Source organism: Cygnus atratus, chromosome 6, assembly GCF_013377495.2.
Source record: "Cygnus atratus isolate AKBS03 ecotype Queensland, Australia chromosome 6, CAtr_DNAZoo_HiC_assembly, whole genome shotgun sequence".
In the NCBI taxonomy this organism is placed as follows: domain Eukaryota; kingdom Metazoa; phylum Chordata; class Aves; order Anseriformes; family Anatidae; genus Cygnus; species Cygnus atratus.
In genome coordinates, this window is record NC_066367.1 from 10,326,221 (window position 1) to 10,350,929 (window position 24,709).

At 44.4% G+C, this 24,709-nt stretch overlaps 1 protein-coding gene across 1 annotated transcript; it reads left to right on the top strand.

Annotated features, from left to right (window-relative positions):
* Window positions 1–799: 799 nt before the first annotated feature.
* SPP2 (secreted phosphoprotein 2) lies at window positions 800–23,189 on the top strand. Its single transcript, XM_035572643.1, has 9 exons — window positions 800–881; window positions 1,459–1,635; window positions 10,552–10,676; window positions 11,992–12,114; window positions 14,324–14,434; window positions 16,351–16,405; window positions 16,799–16,888; window positions 19,675–19,710; window positions 23,161–23,189. The coding sequence occupies exons 2-7, from the start codon at window positions 1,497–1,499 to the stop codon at window positions 16,876–16,878; spliced, it is 633 nt and encodes a 210-aa protein (XP_035428536.1). The 5' UTR covers window positions 800–881; window positions 1,459–1,496; the 3' UTR covers window positions 16,879–16,888; window positions 19,675–19,710; window positions 23,161–23,189.
* The last annotated feature ends 1,520 nt before the right edge of the window (window positions 23,190–24,709 follow it).

Sequence of the window (24,709 nt, forward strand, 5' to 3'; positions counted from 1 at the left end):
GTGTGCTTTGCACGGACAGATGGAGTCCGATAGCATGATGCAGCAAGAAGGGGGCTGCCCCACAGGAAAGGACAAGCTGGGCGCTAAGACAGACCCTTCTGCTTAGCCACATCTGAAACTGAACTGTGTGCCCTCAGATCTGCTGCTCTCCTCCTGCACACTTGCAGGAGCTCAGTTCCTCTCTGTAGCCATCCAGCAGCTCCATCCTCATCTGTTCCCTCCCCAAACAGCTCCTTTCCTCTCTGTGTGTCCGTATGTCAGTTCAGTTCCCATCTACACAGCCGTAGAACAGACCTACACCTGTACTTGAACTCCGATCAACCCCGTGCCCCCACGTGCACCCTCCGGTCAGCTCTGTTCCCCTCAGCAGCACTGCTGCAGCTCTGTGCCCACCGTGCAGGAGGGGAGCAGCTCTGGTCCCTGCCACAGGAGCACTTCCCTCCCTGGGTGCTGTCACTGTCCTGGCCGTCTCTGCCTGACGCACTTCCCGCAGGACTGCTCTCCCCAGACAAGGGCCAGTGCGTGCCTCTACCACACGATGGCAAGCAGAGACAGTGAAACGTCCCCAGCAGCAGGGCTGGAGCAGGCGGCGCTGGAAGGGGAAGGCGATTCTTGGCAGAGGAGCAGGGCTCCCCATCTGTCCTGCCTGGACGCCCCTGTGCTGGGAAGACGGAGGAGCTGAGCCTTGCCACGCAGGCGATGTGCTGGAGATGTTGTGCTCGTGAGCTCCCATCTGCGTGGCACAGCAGGCACATGTCCCTGCATGGGGTTGGTTTTTCTCAGACCACTGCTCTCCCGACTGGCCTGCCCTTTTCCCAGAGCTGGCCCGAGTGACTCCCAAAGCACTGCAGGCTTTTGCAGCCTGGCTGCTCACCTTCCAGGTAATTGCTGTACAGCACCATTTCGTCCCAGCTGATGTTGAGAAAACACCTCCCCATACTCAAGGCTGGGGCCTTGCTCACATGCAGGGCACCCCAAAAGCCCCCTACCCCTCTGTGGAGGCAGGGGGCTTCCCCAGGCAGTCATGCCTAGCCCAGTTACAGACAGCAGTGGCCCATCTCGGTGGGGCACCATGATAAACATCTCTGCTGCTTTTCAGAGGCAAAGCATTCCCCACACCCCTGGTGCTGCCTCAGGTCATAGCTGTTTACAATATTGATGTGGCTCTGCCACAAATCATTATTCTACATTAAACACACTCTAAGGGTGGCTGGCTACCTCTTGTGGCATGGTCAGTTTAGTGTGGCAGTGAGAGCTGTGAATTAAAAGGCCTTTACTCACACACTTAAGCACATTTTATGTATTTAGACTTTTTAAATCCATTACAAGATGTGTTTGCCTGGCTTTTGCTGCTGTGCCCCAGGAGGTGATGGATCTATCCTGCTTTTTACTTCCTTTGCATCCCCAGCTTCAGTGAGCATAATTTTAGTGTCATGATATTCTCTCTGATCTCTCTAGGCCATCTGCCTCTTCTGTACAGAGATGGCTGCACACAGATGGAGAATGAGTCACAGCCTCTTCCCTGGTGGAAGCTGCTCTGGCCCAAAGCCAGCACAGAACTGAGATGCAGAGACCATGCACCTAGGAGAGTCCTCTGTATGGCACCACTTGATCTTGATGTGTCCCTGGCCTCAGGTAAGGGTTGGAAGTTTTGGCTCCCAAAGCTTGGCCCTTGCTATGCATCTTGTAGAGAATGAGGCACGCATTTTTGTGAGCTTGCCACTGCCGGGCATTAGACGACCTTAAAGTCAGGGCATGTTCTTGAACAAACACAGTTTAGATATCCTGAAAGGAGATGGATGCTTTTTGGTCTTCTCTGTTACCATGTGAGGGTTTGTCTGCTTTGAGGATGACACTTGAGTGTTGTCCCTCCTTTGAGGGGACAAACAAAACCAGGGGACAATAGTACTATGTGCATACAAATTGTCCTCTAGACAGCCATTCCTGTCACCGTACGTCCCAGTAAAACTCCATAGCAGGCCTCCATCCACAGGTGGATGGCTGGTCAAGAGTGAGCTGTCCTTGAAATTGAGACGTGTGATTTTAAGCTTGCTTGGGTACCTACACATCAAGCACAAAGATGTTTGTTCAGATGTCCTTCAGAATATACTGTTCCTGCTGGGTATCCCTTGACCTGATGGTTGTCTTCCACATGTTATCATACAAGATTCTTTCCTGAGGAAATGTCCTGCATCAGCCTCCTCCGTTGAGCAGTATGAGATCACAGTTGTAAAGCAACTGTCTCTCATAAGGCATCAAAGGAATGGAAACAATGGATAGTTATTTACATGGCATTATTAGGGTGATTATTTTTCAGTCTGCTCCTGTGGGATATCTATAAATTACTGTGGGCAGAAAAGTCCCTTACCTGGTGGTGCTAGTGGTCAGCTCTAATGTGTCTGTACTCCCTCTCCTCCCTTGCTCTCTGCTCATGCAGTAGTACTGAAGAAGAAGGTTATTGCCGGGCTGAAGAACATGAGCAGGTTCTGCTCCAGGGATGGGAACATGGAATGGGATGGAGAACTGTGAGGGCAGGAAGGGTGCATCATGGCCCACTGCTGATACTCGAGGCTCCTGGGGGAGCAGGCAATGCCTGAGAATACAGCTCTTGGTTGAGCGGGACGTGTTGCTGGAGCCTGCTATAGGAATCCCAGGACAAAAGCAGTATCCAGGTGCTGTGAATAAACCAGACTGTATTTCTTCATAGAGGAGGTGGCTCACATGTTTTTTTGCCACCAACTGTTGCCTGCTTTCCCATTCTTAATTGGATTTAAAATACTGATATTATAGTGTCTCAAGGCAACTTCTTGTCAAGTCCCTGTGGTCATGCTGGATGACATTGACTAGCCTGACATCTGGAAAAGCAGCACAGCAAGTAGCAAGCAGGCCAGGAGACTCTTAAGAGCGTGTTGAGGACAATTTCTCAATCCAGGTGATAGATGCTCCTGCCAGAGGAGTTTTACTGGATCTGTTGCTCACTAACACAGATGAACTCATTAGGGAGGTCAGGATAGGTGGCAGCCTGGGTGGCAGCAGTCATGCTGTGGTAGAATTCATGACCTTGAGGGATACGGGCCGGGCAAAGAACAAAGTTGAGAGCTCTGACTTTAGGAAAGCTTTCACCCGTTTAAAGAACTGCATCCCCTGGGAAACTGCCTTTAGGGACATCGGAGCAGAAAAGTGTTGGCATATCTTCAAGAATGTTTTTCTTTGAGCACAACATCTCTCAATCCCCAAGTGCAAGATATCAGGCAAGGAAGGTGGGAAACCTGCATCAATGTATAAACAGCTGACTGAATTGAGGAGCAAGAAGGAAATGCATAGGCATTGGAAGCAGGGACACACATCTTGGCAATATATAGCAATGCTGCCTGGGCATGTAGGGATGGGATTGGGAGGCACATCTGGAACTGAACCTGACAAGGGAAGTAAAATATAACAGGAATGTCTTCTGTAGACAGGTTGGCAGGAAAAGAACCAAAGAAAGTATCCCGCCTGCTAGACAAGTAGGGAGACCTAGTGGTGATTGTACAAGGAAAGTGCTGAGGTAGTCAACAATTTTGTTTTGTCTCAGTTGTCACAGATAATCAATCTTGTCAAATCTCCCCAGTTCCTAAACCTCAAGACAGAGCCTGGGTGAATGAAGTCCTTCTTCTTGTAGGAGAAGACTGGGTTTGAGACTGTCTGGGGAATCTGAATGTAGACAAGTCCATGGAACTTGTTGAGGTACATCTCGTGGTACTGAGGGAACTGGCAGACATGATTGTCAAGCTGCTCTCCATCACAGTTGGGAAGTCATGGCAGACAGGTCAAGTCTCCAGTGACTGGAAAAAAGGAAATATCACAGCTGTTTTTAAGAACCTTTCCTGTGAAGAGAGGCTGAGATAGTTGGGTTTGTTTAGCCTAGAGAAGAGACAGCTACATGGAGACCTTATCACATAAGATAGGACAAGGGGCAATGGTCTCAAATTGAGAGAGGCTAGATTTAAAATAGATATTAGAAAGGTGTTTGTTGTCATTATTTTTTTTTTTTTTTTTTTTTTTTTAACCATCAGGGTAATGAGATATGGTGAAATCAAACCAAGGATTTTAAGCGGTTCCTCCAAATATAACGGAGGAAGAAGTGTTGCAGTAACTCTGTGAACCAGGAAATGCCAGTTCTCAGCCTCATTTTGTAGTCTGGATGCAAAAGCTATGTTGCATGATAGGATAGATTCAATTTCTATTCCCATGGTGCTCCCACAGGAGGTGAGGTTTCAAACTTTGTCTATGTGTGCATATAAGGGGGTTGATGAAAGCTACAAGAAGTTAAGATATTGTTGAGAAGTCTCTGTCTCAGAAAAGAGTTGATTCAGTAAAGTTCCTCCTGCCTATGACCAACAGGATCTACTTGGGGTCTCCAGGTGGGCCACAGGGCACAGGTTAGTATCAGGAGTGGTCCCAGTTGTGAACCTGCTGCCTGGGCTCACAGAGTCTGAACTTGATCTGTGACCCCTCCCCTGAAGGACATTGGGCTGTGTCTGGTTAAGTGGTTATTCCTTGCACAATGACAGAATTAGGACAGACTGATACCTTTGCAGGTGACCCATGGCTTTCCCGCTCAGATCTTTTCTGTTGCGGTTCAGTTCCGGAGCTTATTTGCACTATAAACCTACAATAAGAGACCTGTAAGAGGTTCAGCACTCTTCTTTGTACTATTGCTTCCTTTGTGTGAGTGTAAGTAATTACTGCTGGTTGTTTGGACTATAGAATATCTCATCTTGCTTTCATTCGCTGCACTTGCTGAGTAGCTGAAGTTGCTCTTGTAGCAACTGAGAAGCTCCAGGGAGTCTATCGAAAAGGAGGATATGAGATGTGGGGAGCAGCTAGCCAGCACCGTGGTCCATCCACATCACACTGTATCTCTGTATCTTGCCATTTTGGCACAGGTAGCATGTGTTGCACAGGATTAATACTCTGTGCACTGGCTGCCAGGGGGCTAAAAGCTCTTCTTCTCTGTTGTGGCTAACTATCTCAGAAATGGGTGGGCTGTAGCTCAGGTAAAAAGCTGGGGCTAGAGTGTATTGACAGAATCCCTTAATGAACAAGAATTCCCAGAGTTGAGGCGTGCTCCTGGTGGGGAAATGAGATATATATATATATTTTTTTTGAGGGGATTCATCTTTGCTATAAGGAGAACATGACCAGCCATGGACTATCTCCTGAGGGACCTGGGGTTGGGGTATGTTGGGAAGAGGAGAGCCCTTCTCCTAGCTTTGGGCTGTTGGCTGTAAAATGTGAGCTTAGGTAGCTTGGATAAAGGAATAAGATCAGGCTGCTAATACCTCTTCTAAGAGCAGAGTATTTGGAGCCAGAGTTGATGTGCTTGCATGGCCCTCAGCAATTCACAGGGAAAAGCGTGTCAGCAGATGTGCAAGACAAGTCCCTTCCAGGCTGCTTCATGTAAGCAGTTGTTAGATGCCAAAGCGCAGCTCTTGAATGAATTCATAAAACTAATTGCTCCGAGTAATTGAATCGTAGTTAAACAAATACACTATTTTATCTTTTCAATGGAGTGGACACGGGTGGTTGTGGCATGTCTAGTCTGGGAGAGCAGGTGTGTTGTTCTTGATGCTGGGGTAAGGGGTGTTAAGTGGTTTGGGGTTGTCACAGGGTAGCTCAGGTAGCATGGGAGGTCACAGACGTTCTTGAGTTTTGTGTCCACTCCTAAGCGTGTTCGTGCCAAGTAGGTATTGCCTGTAGGTATGGGCACACAAGTGGGAGGAGTAGGGTTTTGTGTTTGGGATGTTCCTCTCGAGAGATGGGTTTGTACCTCTACCACGTGGTATACACTCACCAATGGACTGGCGTGCTGTGGTGCTCTGTCCTTGTACTGTTTGTCTCAAATCTGTGCATTCAATCCATATTCTACTATTTGCACTTACTCGTTCTCTGTTATCTCAGGTTAACAACTCCTGCAGCCAGCACCTCTGCCTCTTGATGTGAACACAGCTGTTTCTAGGAGTGTCTCAATGAGCACAAGGGCTGCCTGCAGGTGTTTGTTGTTTGTTTGTTTTTTTCAATTTGTTTTGTTTGGTTGGTTTTTGTTTGTTTCTGAGAATTTCTCCTGGGCTCATTGTGTGCTGAGCTGTGCCAGAAGGAGCTCATTATGATAGGCATGCCTTTGTATGTGGCTTTCTTCAGCAGAAGAGCAAGCCTCTGGCTCTGCCAGTGCCTGTTCTACTGCCTATGGATAATCTAATGTCAGGACCAGGCACCAATTTCAGGGCCTAGAGTGGCAATAAAGATGCTGAACTTGTGGCTGAGCTTTTGGTGTTATGGCTATAGAAGGCTAAACTGGAGGTTTAAGCCTCTGTTGATGCTGCAGTGCTTGCGTAGCAGCTGAGAACTTGTGTAGAATCCTGGTTTTGCGCTCAGTTTGGGGAAGAAGTGGTCCAATTCACCTCCATCTTTTCACCCCAAATATTTTGTGCTTTGAGCTTCCATGTGTGCCCTCAGACTTTTGAATCCAAATGGCAGACTGCCGCTGTGCAGAGCATGAGACAAAACAGTGCCTGGAGTAGCGTGGCTGGCAAATTCTTGGTTTTGCTCCTCATGACTGAAGCCATTATTTAAAATATATGCTGATTTAAAGCTTGATCTCACCTCCAGTGACTTTCTCGCTAATGTCTAAAACATGGTGTAGCTGGCCAGAGACTCCAAAGAGCAGAGATGAGAATGTCAGCTTTGTTGTTTAAGGATCCTTGAAGTTTAGATTTCTGATTTTTCTGGTTATGGATCTTAACCCCTGAAGGGAATTACAAAAAATATACTACTTTTCTCAAATGAGAAAATATTGTATTTTTTTTATTAATTCAAGCTAAAAATTCATGACTCATGTTCCTCTGAATGAGCACCTTCTCATGACTCACTGCCAGGTACAACCCTTTGTGTGCTGAATTACACTGATGCTGAGGGATAGGGTTGAAATACCATTAAAAAGAAATGCTGGTAACATGACTGAATACCAGAAAGTGCAGTGCAAGCCACTTTCAGTAAATGACAGCCTGAGACTCACAACGGAGAACATATGACACAGGTGGCTGCGCTGTACAGAAAATGGCTTCTGAAGTGGGAGGTGAATGTTTTGCCTGGTTTCACCTAGGATTTCAAATTTTACCAGGGCTTGGTTTGACCCATGGTTGCAACTAACTGTAACTAAGAATGCAAAAGGATATAAGAGCAGAATTAGCTGACAATGTGTCCTATGCATACAGTGTTTGGGAGAGGGAGAAAACCTTGAAAATTATCAGTATGGTCAGCAAAATGTTAAAAAAAAAAAAAGAAGACATCTCTCTCTTTGGCTTTTCAGGTAACAGTCTTTGAGTCTGCAGGTAATATTTGTCTTGCATCAACTACAAAGTTATGCCAGTGACCCCATAAGAACTATTACTGCTGACCTAGCAGAAACAGGAAATATAAATATTTAAAGTTTCAAAGGCTCAAAGGAATGAAGAGAGATCTCTGAGGTTCTGCTGCAGCCTATGATGTTTCCGAATAACCACCCGGTATGCATTGTTGAGGTTTTGTTTGCTGTAATGTGTGCTTTCTATTGCTTCACTCTCAAAGTCCACAGCAACAGCAGTGAAAACTGTAGGTTTAGGTTGCATTTCTCAGACCAGCATGTATGGTGCACCTCAGAAGTGCAGTGACAAAGGGGCTAGGCACTGCCTGTACACGCTGAAATGTTGCCTTTAATCTTTGTAAAATTACTGTTAAGACATCAGTTCCAGTAGTTTTCAGTGTTGACACAGAACTCTGTGGGTTCTCTGGAGCATCAGCAAATCTTGTAGAATATGAAGCTGGATGGTATAAAGTCCAGACCTATGAAATGCATCTGTTTTCATCCTTACTAGTGTAGGTGTGGGAAGCTGAGGTGTGACTATATTCATTTGTTTTCACTCTACTCTCCTGTTGACTATCAAATCTTTGAGTCTTGCTAGTGCTTTAGCAGAAAGCTCTATGTGGTATTGAGAAATGCAGCCAGCATGGCACAGGGTGCCATCTTATTACAGCAGGTAGAGAAATGGGAAGAACCAAGACTTGTTCTCCATCCCAGCTGCCCCAGGTGGCCAAGAGCTAGTTTATCAAGGGACATGCAGACAGGATCCAAAAGGAGTCACAGCTGAGTCTCTGTTGGCATCAATGAACAATGGATCAGGTCTCAAAGTCTTTGTTAGTCTGAGCAAAATCGGGAAGCCTTTTTCCTGTCTCTGTCAGCTAAAGCCAATACAACAACTAGGCTTCTGCATTTGTGAGGAAGGAGTTACCCACAGAGAACTTTTAGGGAGCCTTTTGGATTTGCCAATGCCAGAGCTAGGAAAAAAAAAAAATCAGCTGTTTTGAATTTATTTGGGTTTTCATCTATCTAAAGGGACATAATTTACTTTAATCTGCTAGGAAAATGTGATCAGAAATTGTTCCTCAGTGCCTGGGACGGTGTTTGGACTGTGCCATTGCTGCATAATTTACATTTTTAATGAAAATGTATCTTGAAATAATTAAAATTTCACTCACAAAGATAAATTATTCTTCTCCCAGTAGTCTGGGAACAGCTGACTTGATTACTGGGAGTGAGAGTGGTCTGAAAATAGCAATATAACAGAAGCTATTAAACTCTAATTTTCTCTTTTCTTAAATGGTGCCTAACTGTTTGCTGTGTAAATTAAGTTGGGTCCAGCTCCCTCCCTCCTGCCCTGAGGTGCTTGGCTGTGAATTGTATTTGTCTCATCTGGAAGATGTCCCTGGTTAGAGCCAGGGACAAGGCGGATTCTTCTGACGACTTCGCTTGACTTTGCTTTGCAACATCGTTATTCGTCACTTTTGGAGTGCAAAGCCCAGGCTGAGCAGGAGCATAATTGCTTGTTCTTTCACCATTGCTAAGGATGAGACTGTTACTTTGAATAAAGATGTGGGTATCTTTCCCTTCTGATTGCAAGAATGTGGAGGTTTTTGCCATGGATGAGAATCTGTAGCTATCCCTCTAGCACAAGTTATGGATGTAGCAATGAGAAATGGCAAGGAAGCATGATATTGCCATTGCTGTGTATTGTTAGGCTATCTTAATCCTAAGGCCTAAGAACCAAAAACGACTTTATCCTCTCCCTTATAAAATCTGAGTCCCAGTGTGCTCCCATGTCTTTCCTGAGTGCTTGTCATTTGGGAAGTTCTGACAACGACTCAGTACCATATAATGTAAGTGGAACTGTAATTTGAAGGTTAATAGAGGAATTTCACACACAGGATCTTCAGAATAAATACGGTTAGACACATCTCTGCCTTGCGAACAGACAGCAATGGGTGAACTTGTTTGAAGGAAGCAGTTTCCCTCCCCCCCCTTTCCCCAACTCCCATGGACAGCCTTCAGCACTTAAAACCCAGGTGCTTCTCTGAAATGTGCTGCAGATGGGGTAGTTGTGGTAAAGTCATACGATGTGTTGCCTGCATTTGGAAAGCAAGTCTAGCAAATACTGAATGCCTTGTGCTGGAGAGGGGATAGAGAACACCTTGCCTAGGTGCAGTCTGGCTTCAGTTAGCTAAGAGCTAAGGTGCCATGTCTCCCTTGTCCCTGTAATTCTTGATGATGTTTTCAATACTGAAGTGAGGTCATCGTTTTTCAAAAATCCCATTCATTTCTGCGCTGGAACTGAGGCCTGAGCATCAGGAGGATCTGACAGGGGAAACCAAATGGTCACAGACTCTTACTTGTTTGGTTAGCTGGGCTCAGGCTTGGCAAAGAGTCAGAGCCATGAGAGAGTCCCTCGGGCACAGCTCAACAGGAAAGGTCCCAGGAGCTTACAGGGCAAATGGACCTGGGTGTCCCAAGGGTCTGCCATGGGCCTTGTGTCGGAGAGGTTCTGTTCGATGCTTTGGCCTGGTGTGTCGTGGTCTCAGACAAGTCCATGTGCGTGGATTCCCGTTCTGGTCCTGGGGAATTGGGGAGTTCCAGCTTGTAAGTGCTTTCAGTTGTGGCTGGGACACAAAGCTGCTGGTAAGGTAGTCAGGAAAGTGTTGACTCACCAGCCTTAAATCAAAAACGAGTGGCTAAAAGCGAACAAAATAACTAGACTCTGCCTTTGGCTGTGGAGGCATCAGAAATCCAGTGGTTCTTTTTAATCACAGTGCTAAGGAAAAAGCACAGCAGTCCATCTGTTATCAGAGAACTACTGCTAAATGGAGAAAAGCTGACAGCAAATATTTACTCTCGGATCAATTCGGTTTAAAGTGCAATGTTTGTAGCAGAGCTTGGACACAGGAAGGTCAGGTATAGTATCAAGGCTGCATTTATATAAAGACATGAATATGCAGTGGAAACCCTTGCTTAGAGAGGGAAGAGACCAGAGGATTTTTGAAAGGCACACTATGAGGATCTTAATTTTTGTCCTCACACTGAGCATTTTCTCATGTTCAGGTAAGTTGCTCAGAGTGCTACCATGTCATTTTTCATATGTTTCAGGCGGGAAAATCGCGAGGTGACACTGAACTTCTAATGGATGTGTGTGTCTGTCTCAGGGTTTCCAGTGTACGATTATGAACTCCCTGTCACAGAAGAGGCTCTCAATGCATCCATCGCAAGGATCAATTCTCAGTCATGGGGGCCAAACCTGTATGGAGTTGTCAGGAGCCACGTTAGAAGTGTAAGTGTGCTGACAACTGTCCTTTGCTTTAAATACGCTTTGCTTTGTTAGAAAACCATTTTTCACCTGATCTTGGAAACCCAGATTTAGTTGGACTTTTCTAATGTTTCTTGGAAGAGGGTGGTCCAGGGGCGTTATCCAAAGTTATGACTTTAAATATTCTTTGTATGTTGGGTTTTAATTAAAAATATTTTTGGAGTTCAAATTGTCCACCTCTTGAGTAGAAGCCTTTGAGGGATGTCTTGTAAGATTTTATTCAAAAATTCATTCAGAAAAGAGCTGATGTTTTCAAATACCTCCAGCTGACAGCTTTGCTTTTGGCATAAAGCAATCTGGTTTACATCTAATTGACATCTGAGGGTCTCAGCTGAATGTCTGCACTGCTAATTAAATAGCACCAGAAACACATCCAGGATTCTTTCTCCAATCTCCATTTACATCACCTGTCTCCACACACCAAAACACCTGGTTTAAATCTACTGTACTGGAGCAGAGTTAAGGAGTTAGATCTTCCTGATTTAAAGATGGCATGCCCATGTGCTTGGACATCCTCAAAATCATTCTGTTTCTATAGATGGCATGTATCAAGTCCTCTGCAAAAGTGAATGGTGAGATAACTTCTATAGTGATCTAGTTTGGAATAAATGTTCTTAAAAGCAATTGCTGAAAGCACTGTGGATTTGTTGTTGTTTGCTTGCTTGATTGATTGATTGTCCTATCTTGAGCTAAAACATTGATTAGGCTGTGAGAAAGAGAAAAGAAAAACCTAGTGTGTCAACAAAAGCAACCAAGATGTAAGGCTTGTAGTGTGGCATGCACGTTGCCCATTGGGGCACGTGAGCTGACAAGGAGTGTCTGTACAAGGTGCATTAATTCAACCATTTACAGTTGTGTGTTTTACTTTCCAAGCTATGCATTTGCAATAGACTTCCCAGCAGTCTAGATATCTAATTGGGTTAGCACCTGGTTCCCACAAAAGAAGTAGGAGCAACAGAATTGCTGGGCTGCTGCGGCATTGGTGGGCAGCAGCATGCAGGGCTGGTGCTATCTATGCTCATCTGTCATTTACAGTCACAGCGCCTGCCACTGACTCCTGCAACAGGCTGTGGGATTTTTAGTGAAACCTCTGTGAAAAGCTGTTGTGTGTTGTGTTTACCAAATCTGCCTAAGAGAGTAACTCCTGAGCACATGCAAATACCCTTTGTCACGCACCATAATCTGCTCTAAATTAGATGCTGACCCATTATGCCCTTATATCCAGCTTCTGCTTGACAAAGAAGAGAGGCACTAGTTGTCTTGACCTTTCTTTTACCAGGTTGATATGTGGAACAGCAATGATTATAGACTAGAGCTGCAGCTCAGCATTCGTGAAACCGTGTGCACGAAAGCTTCAGGAAGAGACCCGTTCACATGTGACTTCAAAATAGGGCCCTTTGTGGTAAGTGCATCTGGTGCGAATGAGAAACTCTCCTCGGTGCAGGATGTTCTCAGGACATGTTGAAACACTCCTAGTGCTGAAGAGTGGTTGGCCCTCTGAAAACAAAAACAAACACAAATACAACCTGCCGAACAGAGGGGGTATCACGTGGGAAGGGGCAGTGTTGGGAAATCTTCCTGGCCAGTGGGGAATACAGGAGCTGCTCTGAGCTGAAAAGAGAGCATGTGTGCCTTGGAGCAGTGTGTAGTGAAAGTGTCTGTGCTTTGGGACCAAATCCTTCTTTTCCAAGTTAAGGGGTGGAAAAACTGATGTTTGATCTGCTTTTGTCTATCACACATCTAGGTAAGAAGTCAGGAAAGCAGGAGACAAGAACAGAGCTGGCTATCTGTACAGGATGATGTGGGGCATCCTCACAGACACAGCTTTGTGCTGCAGTAAGTAGTAAGGCCAGGAGTTGTATGTGAGGTGAAGATGATGTGTTGACTGCACGGTAGGAATGAGGAAGGATTTTGGCAGCCTTACCTCCCTGCTCTTGGAGCTAGGGTTTCCAGGAAGTCTAAGGGGAAAGCAACATTATCAGTATTTTTACAGCAGAGGTGATATATCCAAGAAGGAAGAGCTCTGCTGATTTTCAGCTCTAACTGAGTGCCAAGGGGTGGCTGAAGCCTAAATTCAGACCAAATGCTTTTTCTCTACTAGGCCTTGATAGCAAGTGTGTTCATTTATGAACGTAGTGTGAATTTTGTATAGCTTTCAAAAGAAAACAGAACTCACTTGGCAATCCATTGTCCCCACCTAAGTGTCCTTGGAGTCAACAGATGCTTTACTGTTGGCTTTGAGTGCTCTTTGATGAGGCTGTGAAAGTACCACGTAAAGACTTAGTTTCCTACCTAGTGCTGATTCCCACCTTGTGCCAATAGTGCTATTTTTTAAAATTTATTTTTAATTTATTTTTAGTTTTCATCTCTCTTTTCAGCCTGAAATAAAGGCAGATCAGACTTTTGATATAGCTCCTTCTGGACTCTGATTCTTAGATGACCAGCTTTGGTGTAAGTGCATCATCTTTGAATCTGTGCTCAGATGTTTTTGATGAAATATGGCTTCCATTGCCAGCTTCTGAGTGGTTGTGTGCTAACTGCTAGCACAAAACTTACAAAACATGTGGGGTAGCTCTTGTGTCCGTGTGCCTAATATTGCTATACTACGTACAGTATTAGACTTCTAGAGAGACTAAGCATAGTTTTTTTGCTCTTCTGAGTTCTTCTTGTCTCATTTTCCCCTGTGACTGCCAAGTTTGTCCTTCCCTGGCACAGAGTTTAGGGAAGAGGAGGGATTCTGGGAAGACACTGGAACAGATGATGCAAAGCCTTTTCTAGTAGATAGTGAGTCGTGCTACTACCTCAGGAGGTAGTTTATGTCCTATAGAGAGAGACAAAGGTCTCTTTGGGTATCACTGCTCTTGAGCTAAGCAGCTTGTGTGTGTGTGTAGTTGGGACAACACAGAACTGATGAAAGTTGCTAAGTTTTCTTTCAAATCACAAGAGTTGGCTGCTGTGAAGTAAGACCCCATCCCACAGGTCATCCCAATCAGAGGGTGTCTAATTAGATCGACCTGATTTTTTGAGTGAACGTATAGGTTCATCTTGATGTGTGTACTGAATATATTAATTACAGATTGAGTGTAAAGAGAGGAATCTCCACCTTAGTCTTGACAGTTTGGTGGTTGAGAAGACACATCCCCTTTTTCTTCTTGTTGGTACAATACAGAATGAAAGGTAATGTGAGGATGTCTGTTTTCCAAACTTGGGTGCAGGCTCTGCTGGAGCTTCTGTCAAATCATGGAGACGACTTCTTTAAAGGTAGCTCAACCTCTAGAGCTGGAGCTGCCATCACCATATCCCTGAATAACTCTCCTGTTTGTGATTTGCGATGCTTTTTTTGCTAACAATAGCAGGTTCAAGGCTTCATACAGCTAGTATGCAATTGTGGAGCAATAACTTGTGTGCAGTCATATGCCACCAGAATATAATGGCCTGGCTTCAGGCTGCTCCAAATATTCGTGAGGTGTAGAGTCTTCCTTAAGTTTTGTCCTTTTGGAAGTTGATTAATAACTCCCTGTAAAGATTTCCTCCCCCAAGTGAAAATCCCATGAGATAGTTTGCACTGTAGCTTTGCTCCACCAGAGATGCTCTATTTTTATCTGTTGCAGCGAACTGCTTTCTGCAGAAGTGTTGTGGAAGTCTCCGGTGAGCTGATTGGGAATGTCGCTGTGCAGTGCCATCAGGGCACATCCAGCTCTGAATCAATGAGCAGCGAGGAGGTAAGGAACAGGAAGACTGTTTTTTGCTGCTTGGGGGGCGTAAAATTCTGCTCATTCTCTTTCAAGGAGAGGCCAGGTATGCAAGTGTAGTGTGAAGGTAGGCTTTACACCTGGCTTTGACCCTCTGAAACTCTGAATGGCAATTCAGGGGTTTTTATGTATCATCTCACTTCACGGTGTTCCCATGTTGTTAGTGGAGAAACTGAGGCATAAGGGGACATGGATTTTGCCCATGATTCATCACATCACTACACCCCACTTCCTCCACCCTAAATGCAACAGTCACTGAAGTCTGGAGTGTTTTTTCTGCGCACGGCCATGTTGCCAGAGGCCTCTCCATCCCAATAGTGGCACATGGGATGGTGTCCTTTTTCTGTCCTTACTCAGACTTCTGATAACCTCCTTGTTTTGTGCTTTCTGTGCTGTGAAAGCTCCTGACATCTATTTAGGGGCAGTTGGAGGTTTTCATCAGGAAACCGTATGTGATTTGAAATCCAGCTGTCTCCTATAATGCTTCACTTTCCATCATATGAGAGGTTTGACCTTGCTTGATGGATGGCTGGGGAGAGTGTGAATCTCTGTGACAGTCTGGCACATCCACCAAATCTGACACTTGTTCTCCACTGAAATATAGCATGTCTGTGCCTGGAGAACAGTGATTGGCACATCTTAGAGACAGAAACAAATATCAATGATCCTGGCTCTGTTATCATATCCCTCAGCTGAGCATGTAATCATAGGATAGGTGAAGAGGGTTTGCTCTACTGAGATTTGTTCCATTCATCTTTATTTTTAAGCTCTAATTTGGTTTTTAAGGTGTGATTAAATGCTGACCCAACCTGTGAATTCCTGCTAGCTGTTTTCAGACAATGCCATTTTTCCACTAACCAACACTTGAAATTGGATGCCTGCACTTACAACTCATATCTGCAGTGGGTATTGTGCTTGAGAATTATGTTCAGGGAATGAAACTAGTTTCACAAGCAAGGTGCCAGAGGATATGGACAGCTTTTATTTTTGGAAGCTTCAAGTACCAAAGGATTCTGTGTTCTCTTGATTTGAATTGCCAAATGTTGTTCAGAACCTCTACTCAGAGTAAGTTAGTGAATACACCATAGGAATTCTTGATTTGCAGAGCAAAAAGACTGTGTGAAGTACTGGAATACGTAAAGTAGTCTTGGATGTTCAGTCTGTCCTCTGTGGGTTAAGCATAACTCTTGTTTAATTGGGCACTGAGTATAAACACTTGCTTTTACAAGCAGAGTTCTTCCTTTAACCATCTCTTAAAATTCTGTTCTGCTGCCAATATTCGTGCTGGGGAATACATTTCCTACAAAGTTAGTATGGAATAAATGCTAAAGAGAATTACTGCACATCAAAAAGAAAGCATTTCTGCAGAGGGCTGCAGCTCTTGCTCTGGAGGTTGTAACTCAGTTCAAGGGATCTCAGCTTGGCTCGCTGTGAATGGTGTTAGTGTAGCACCTGTAGTGCCATGGGTATTTGGATAGGAGAGGAATTGTGATTGTTTGAGGCTGGGATCATATTAGTGGGACAGGAACCTACAAAAGAAGATTATAGACAACCTTTAAAAGAGTAATTTGGGGTAAATAAGTCAAAGCCATGTGTGAGTGCAACAAACTAATTCAGCTCTCCAAGTTCTGCTTTCTTGTCTGTACCTGCACTACAGTAAAGTCAGGTAAAGTATTACGTACCAAAGATGTTGACCTGAGAGTCTGCCCTGCACAAGACTTCCGTAGCAGTATAACTGCTTTGCAATAGTATCAGCAGTAACCTTGTTTTCAGAGAAATTAATAATGAAGTCTGGAATTACTTCAGTGATCACATAGTACCTGAAGAAATGAAGGTGAATCTGACATCTTGACTGAGCTTTTAAAATAAATTTATTTAATTTGTAGATGATGTTTATGCAGATAATGAACCGTGGCAAGTGGGGCAGCAGTCGCAGAGAAGGTAAGCCATTTCTGTCATGCTGGACATTCCTGGCACACGTTGGTTTGCCTTTTGGATCATTTGATTGGCCATTTGAAGGTCGTCCAACGGAGGGAGAAGAAAATATTGAAGACCAGCAGTTTGCTCAAATCACATCCATCTTCTTTTTACTGTGTAGGGGTTTTCTCAGTGAGAACGCAGCGAGGGCATTAGGCTGCAAAATAGGGTAATTCTGTGGTTTATAAACACTATGAAGTCCTTTTCCGAATTGTCAGATCTGTGCTCTCGTAACCAGCACTTGTGTGCATCGAGGTTCTTATAATGTTGTGCAGAATGAGTGCATGTAACACACATGTCTGACAGCATGTAACACCCATTTATGTCTCCATGTTCTTTGTATATTTGTTTCTGAAGCCTTCTCTTCAAGAGGAAGAGGCAGCATCCATGGAGACTGGCATAAACCCAACCGTTTCAGCTCTGGCAAGATTGAATAATACAGTTCAGGTGAGTACAGTTCAAGTGTAGCTTCTATGCACACTAGGTTTGCAGGTTTCGGATCAGAGTGGTAAAGTGGCTGCTCAGGATAAAGGACCTCTTTGGGAAGGTGCTTCTTGGATGCAAGCATCTTAAAATCCATAGTACCCTAGGCATATATGGGACTTGCTTATGGGGAAATGCAGTGACGCAAGTAGCACAGTGTTGCTTAAATGTGAGGCAAAACATGCAGTTCCTACAGCTCAAAGGACAAATCCAGGAAGCACTTTCATAAATTGCCTGATTCTGCCTGGAAAGCAAGAGTAACTCAACTGTATGGTGCAATTAACTGGTGCAAAAAGCTAAGGGATTATAATTCTGATCCCTCAAATTCTCCCTTTTATACAGTTCTGAGAGTGGTTATAAAGAGGCGTTTTATTCAGTGAGACTGGGTTAAATGTGCAGGAGCTTTGGGTTTGTAGTCTTTGTGGATTAAAATCCATTCAGGTCTGAAGTGCCTGTTTAGGGAATGAAAGCTGTTAGTGCCATGGCGTTCTTGTGGGAGTTACCCTATTCCATGTCATCAAAAGCACCCAGAGGTCTGAATACCCTCACTGGTCTCACAGGCAGGAGCTGTGTTTTGGGGTGGCCATCCCTCATGCCTCTGTGAGGAGGGCTCACAGAGCAGGGCTCTGACCAGTTTTTGAGGCAGCAGATGTTTTTGTTTTTCTCTTGTAGCTGCACCTGGCTGTTGCTCACTCTCCTCTAGCAAACCCCAGCGTTCTGGCGTGCAGGTAGCCTGAACACTGTGCAACAAAGTCAATCTGCTGGCCTGAATTTGGTGTGGGGCTCAAGCCTTCAGCTATTATGGTGTCTTTTTGTCTCCGCCTGTCTTGACTGGCAGAGCCATGTTTCATGTGGATGCTTTGTCCTTTTCCCAACCTGGTTGCCCTTAGCAGGGGTGCATCACTCGACCATGGGACCTGGAGTGTGTCCTGTCTGTGTACTCACAGGGACGCAGATGAGTTTTTAGAGCCCTGTACTGTGGGCTCCAGCAAGTCACCTGCCACCTTCTTGCCAGTGCTATCCTCCAGCCCACAGCTTGTTCTATCTGTTTATGCTTTCAGGAATGGCCACGTCTTTGTGCTGAACCTAATGCAAGAGGCCACGTGGTTCAGCAAACAAAAAATAAATGAAGCAGTAAGGTATCTGAGAGAACAAAGAAGCTTGTCCAGGGCAGGTGTTTGTTGCAGGGAAGCTGTGAAGGAGGTGTTTGGAGCTCAGTTAAAGGGAATGATAGTGAAAGGCACTCACGATTCCCTGGAGCTGGCAAAGCCTATCCTACTGAACTACTTAGCACTATGTCTGTGTGATTAAAAAGGCTTCACACGCTTGCTTGGGTACATGTTGTTAGCAGGCCTTCCTCCCTGCAGAGGGACAGAACTGAATGCTGTATGTGTATGGAGCTCAGTTCAGGCCCATTGCATTTGCAACAAGAAAGTTTTAGATGTTATTTAGCTGTGATGACTCACCAAAAACTAACACATGTTACTCATAAACATATCTGTGGCAAATCTATATGTGCTGAAGGAGATATGCCCCTATTCTCATAGGAAACAGACTTGAAAGGAAAATGCAGTCATTCTGCTAGGTCAGGTCTTCCTATAAATGCTTTCATTAAATCCATATGTTAGTTTAGTTTATCCATGAGCCAGTAAAGGTGAGTGATATGCTGTTCTTGTTCCTCTTACAGGACTCTCTAACTCTTCTAAATGCCTTTGAACGTCCCTAGCATATGCAGTGGCAGTCTGGTGTGCATTCTGTGTCCTTCTGGGTAGCTTTAATCCAAGGAGACAGTGTGGAAAGACTGAGGCTTACTGAAGAGTAGCATAAAATTGACTTTCTGTTCCAGAGAACTGAGGGACAAATTTTGTCAACGTGTGCCTATCATTGGCTTCTGAGAACCAAACAGTCTCAGTCTGGCTGGATGAATTTGAGTCATACCTTCCTCAGCTAATCTTGCAGAAAAGTTGTTGGGAAGGTGGTCTGTGTTCTCAAAATGGGCTGACATCCTTTTCTTTGCATTTGGAAAATGCCAGCTGTCTTAAATTAATTCTTTGTCACTCAAGAGGAGCCATCCCCATTAAGCAGTAATCACAAATATTTTTGTTCCTGGACCTAATGTCTAACGAATCTCTAAATCAGAAGCTAGTTGTGAAACCATCTTGAAAGCGACCATGAAACAAATGGGCATAAATTGATGGTTCTTGAAACCCTGTGGAGCTCCAGTTTTAATACTTTCTGTTAATACTTCTGTTCTAACCTGAAGATAGGTTGCCAGTGTCAATTGTGGAGCTGTGTTTCATGCCAGAGTCCTAGTTGTTTGGCCCAACAACGGTTCAGAGGCATATACTTAAGCAGTTTTGAAGATCTCCTAGTTTTCTTTATTTTTATAATAAAAAGCTGCAAAGTCTGGAGCTGTGCTTATTTCTCTATTTCATGTGTACCTATAATTAGAGGGTTTTATCTGTGGGTTAAATGTGGAGCCACTTGTACCCAAATTATTCAGTGTGCTTCAGGATAAGGAGGGTCATTCATGACTTTTTTTTCCTCCTGTGTTTTGGCAACTGTGTGATCATGGCTGGCATTATTACAAGCCCTTCTGTGATGAAGGTATTTGCTGGGTTGTGGGAAATATATGCTGTGTTTTGCGATGGCAGTAGCTCAGCTGACATATTCTCTCAGCTGAGCATATTTAGGAGGAGGCTGGAGAAACAGCAATTTAATAATAGAAGACTTTTATGTTTTATTCAAAGGACCTGTTGTTGACAGGAAAAGCTAGACAAGTTCAGGTAACAAATGTGATTTTTTTATTATTTTTTATGCAACACAATGTGTAACTGCTGTAAAAATTACGAAGGCAAGTTGTTGAAAGAATTTTTCATGCTGGATTTTTCATTTTATGAACTAGCTCTTCTCTTCTTTTTGGCAACAGGAATTATTTCAGTAGAATCCTGTGCCTGAATCCTTCCCGAGTCTATGCAGAAAGCTAGGCTAAATGATCTCATTGGTGCTTTCTGTCTCTTTCTCTCTTTTAATTAGAATGTGCTAAATATTCAAGAGGAAGAAATCAATGCAATTGTTATATAAAGAACTCTTTCAGGTCTGCAGTCTTCAGACCCACTGGTCTGCTGATGTCTGACAGAGTTATCAAGTTGCATATGAAAGAACCACATCAATGACTAATGAGCTTACTTCATTGACAAGTGCTAATCAGATCTTCTGGATTTATTTCCTGGTGCATCTCCGGAACTGGGGAGATTGTGAATATTACATGTCCTAGCTGTGGACTGGCCTTTCCAACAGATAACTCAGGCACACGAGCAGGGAACAGCAGGAGAGCCAGCTGCTGTACAGACAGCTGATCGCTGGTTAAGAACCTTAGCCTGCAACAAGTGTTAAGGTCCTTAGTTAGCCTGGCTGCAAGGTATGTGCAGAGCCTGTTGAAGCTGTGTCAGTTGCCACAGTGTCAGCAAATGGCATGTTAGTAATGCAGTCTGTCCCCTGTTGATAGCCTGCTCTGAAAGGAGGCTGTTTTGCACACCCTGTGGTGAAAGGCTTTTTGAGTGTGCAGGGGTGGGGTGTGTGGAATTCCAGTTTCCATTGAGCTGGAATCCGCTTAATGGTGTTTGCAGCTCAGAATCACAAAGAGGAGCCTAAAAAATGGCTCAACTCACCTAATACCTTGAACTCCAGAAAGAAAAGGGCCCCAGCACTATGCTCTTCCAAAATCAACCACCTATGGCAGTTGCCTTTAGTGCAGGGTGGAGTCTGACCTATGACTTAAGTCTGGGGTCACCAGCAGTGCTTCATTTCTGCAAACAAGAAAATAAAGAAGACAGCTCTTGTTTTTGCTTGCAATATATGTATAGGTTGTAAAGACTGATTTTTTTCTCTTGCTGTCATTAATCACACAGGGAAAGTGTTTGTTTTGTTTTTAATAGATAATCAGATTCCTTCTGCGTAAAGCCAAAGGGCTGTGATTTCCTCCTTGCATTTTCTGTATTTCCATAAAATGACCCTCTGGCTGAATTCTCACCTGGAATAGCTTGCTGCTGGCTGGGATGTGATGATGGCAGTTGTTACTAGCTGATTAGCAGCCTTGCAGAAGCTGAAGTCAATAGATTGTTATCCTGACTTTTTTTTTTCTAATGGAAGAATAACTAGTAATGTTGGGCCTCTTCTGCTCGTACCCAAGAAATCCAGGATCCAAGCTTCCAAGTGGACTTGGATGCTCATTTATCCTTCATCCAGAAAAGTAATAGTGGGGCAGCGTGCATAACCCTCCTGGGGCATAGAAAGAAGAGCTTTTATCCCCAGTGTTCTCAGTAAGAAGCTGCCTGATTTTTTTTTTTTAATTGTCGTGGCTTGTATTAAACTTTTTTCTGTCATTTTCCTCTCCATTCATCCACCTCACTTTATCTAGTTCCCAGAAAGCAGCCTGTTGCTTTCTGAGGAAAAAAGTGACGCGTCAGAAGGAAGGAACATTCCTGCAGAATGGGATCTGCTGCGTAATGCATGAGCTCCACATCCAGATCAGCTCTGAGTGAGAGCTAGAGCAATTTACCTCTTTAGTAACAAGGAGGAAATGACAGGCTACCATTATATTCCTCTTGCCTTGGAGTCTGTCTGTGATAGCTAAGCCATCAAAGTCACCTGGCATTCATGACATGTTATAGCAAAGAAGCATGCCCTCGTGTGTTCGGAGGTGAAGGACTGAAACTGATACAGATCTGGGCAGGACCTTTTCTGATGCTTAGGTCAGATCACAGTGCAGGGAGGAAGCAGACATCTAACAGCAGAAAGAATCGCTGTGACAATCTATTGTTGCTGTTCTAAGTGGCAGTGATTTTTGTCTTGCCCTTTGCTCACCTCCTTTAGATCTGTTTTCAAGGATTAGACCCACAGCTGCACTGAGGAAATTGTTCCTGCTTTTGGAGAATGCAGAGCTTGGAGGATTCCTTAGACTTTACAGTGTCTTTAAGGCCTGATTGCAAGTCAGTTAACTTTATCGCTAAAGAAAACCAACAGGACTTCAGTGGAGGAACAAAAAGGGCCCTCAGCTGTCTGCTAGCCTTGTGCAATACTGCATTTTGCAAGCACTGGAAATGAGCTTGTCAAAGAACTTGGCAAGCTGGAAAAGCCCTCTGGAAGTCCAGCTCCTGCTCAGGGCAGAGCCAGTTACATCTGGCTGTGTAGCTGAGGTTTGAATATCCCAGGATATAGATCCCTCCTCCTCTCTGGGCTCCTGGTTCAGTGCTGGAGCACTCTTGGGGGAAGATTTTTCTTATACTGAGCTGGAATTTCCCATGTTCCAACTTGCTCCTGTTTCTTCTCATCCTACCTAAGCACACCCCTGAGAAGAGCCTGTCCTTCTCTAAATCCTCCCACCAGGTAGCAGACAGCACTAAGGGCTTTCTTCTTGCAGCTTCATCTTCAGGCTGAGCAAACCCAGCTCAGCTCCATGTCCTATGCTTCAGACTTAAATCATCCAGGTTCCCTATCTCTACCTGGGTCCTGCCCCAGCCCTGCTCCTGGACAAGTCACTCTCAGGGGGTTGCTGCGATTGTCATTACTACCTGTGGACATTCATTTCTGGCACAAATCCATCCCTAAAATTTTACAAACAAAACTGATTTACAGAGAATTTTCACATTGCCATGGTGACAAACTTGATGAAAATACAGTGTAGGCTACAGACTGCTGTAGAGGCAGTCATGTGTTCTCTTGAAAAACTGATCTCAAATTTGTGCATGTTGTAGCTCTTAATTCAACTGCATTTCTCAGGAGACCATATATCTGCTTATAACTTCAATCACCTCTGCTTCAGAGACTCGCCAGTATGAGCTGGTTTATACTGTATAAGCAATATGTTGCTTATTCCACTGTCTTTACTTTTTTCTAGCAGTTTGGTTCTTGCTTTTTTCCCCCACTAATTAGCAATTAACACGACACTTTTGCACATGTGGTGTTTTGCATATGCAGATTTCTCTGTACAGATTCCTTGCGATATGGTTCTGATGCTACAGAAATTAATAAGCAATTCTGTGAAGTTAAATGTATTTTTCTTGGGCTGGGTACATTTGCTTAGTTCTGTTGAGTACGAGACAAACTGCGAGCTATGGCATTTCCCCCCCCCCCCCTTTTTTTTTTTGAAGTAGATTGGAGAATATGATGAACCAAGACTCAAAGATCCAGCATGCAAAGAACAAACCTGATGCAAATTTCCTTTTCTTTTTCAGGAAAATCTATTCTGTAATGAAGTGAGTCTTTCTTTACAATCACTTTCTGCTATAAAGTCAAATGGTCGTTGGATGAGTTCGTAAGATGCTATATGGGTGCACCGGTCAGTCGATAGCATTCTGATGTGTTACAGCTCAGTGGGAGGACAGTCTCAGACACCTCATGTAACTGTGTCTAGTACATGTTCTGTCATCTCATAACAATGCTATTAAAGGATCACTGTTCCATCTTTGTGTTCTGCATCGCCGGTTGCTTGTAATTTTCTGTAATGCTTGTAGCTAATTATCGATTCATTCATACTAATAAAGGCACTTAATTCCTTTTTCCACAGCTGTGGACAAGGTGTCCTGCCACAAATCCAAAGGCATGAGTTTTAGTCCATCAGGCATCTAGCTTTAATGGCTAGATATAGCCCAAATAGCTTTGCCTTTTCTGGGTTTGTTTGTGTTTTCTTTGTGTGTGGTGTGTGTGTTTTGGTTTGGTTGCTGACCTACCACGTCCCACTACCAAGCCATGTCCCTCAATGCCACATCCACACCTCTCTTAAACACCTCCACGGATGGGGACTTCACCACCTCCCTGGGCAGCCCTTTCTGATGCCTGAGCTCCCTCTCCATGAAGAAATTCTTCCTGGCATGTAACCCAAACCTCCCCTGGCGCTGCAGGTGCACTCTGCTTCCCATGATCAAGCTCCCTAAGTCACCAATATAGACTACTGAGCTAAGCTTGTGTTTAAAATGCTCCCTTATGTCAGAGTCCTATGACTCTGTTCCTTTTTATAATTACAGGCCTTGTCAGGGCTTAACACTTTTGAATTGCCTGGTATAAGCATAGGGTTGATTAGACCATTTGTTCTGATAGCTTGAAAGATGCAATTAATTGGAGGCAGGCCTCTGGAGATCCAGCTAGGTGTTTTCTGCAATGCTTGTACTGGCTCTGTGCAAATCTGGATCAGAATAATAGGTGAATTTTCTGAGACGGCGACAGTCATATATATGTCTTCCCATCAGGCAAAGGCATGGGTGGGAAGAAGGACTTCCTGAGCTGTTCTTCTAAGTCAGAGCTATTCTTTGTTGCCTGGAAGGGATGGGTGGATTAACACACGAGCCAGCTTCAGCTGTGCTTGTATTTTTCCCTATTTCACTCTTGTTTTTCACTGCTCCCAACAGACAGTTTTCCTGGCCTAAAAACAATCTCTGTATTTTGCTGCCTGAGAGCAGTGGCAGGCCAATGCATTGGGGAAGAGGAGGGGAGTGTGGTTGCTACAAAATCCTTATGTCATGGCACTGTATGTCTGGACTAAGAGACAGAAGAGACCACAGGGTTTGACAGTGGGTCTTTCGAGACCTGGTGTAGAAAACTTGTCTTTGAGCTAAGGGCTGGCTAGTGGATGCCAGAATGATGAACAGAGCCTGACCATTGCCCTTTAAGGTACAGTGTGTTTGGAGAAATAACCATCTGTAAGCAAACAAGAGGGGAGCACCAGTTTCCTTCAGGAAGCTACCTTCAGCATCATTATCTGTCCTCCGAGGACAGAAGGTCAGTGGC

Excerpts from the sequence above, each read along its gene's own strand:
- SPP2 (XM_035572643.1), top strand. The coding sequence starts at position 1,497 with ATGGAGAATGAGTCACAGCCTCTTCCCTGGTGGAAGCTGCTCTGGCCC. Across the intron at positions 12,115-14,323 it reads TCAAAATAGGGCCCTTTGTG|CGAACTGCTTTCTGCAGAAG; the intron begins GTAAGTGCATCT and ends TATCTGTTGCAG. Across the intron at positions 14,435-16,350 it reads AATCAATGAGCAGCGAGGAG|ATGATGTTTATGCAGATAAT; the intron begins GTAAGGAACAGG and ends TTTAATTTGTAG.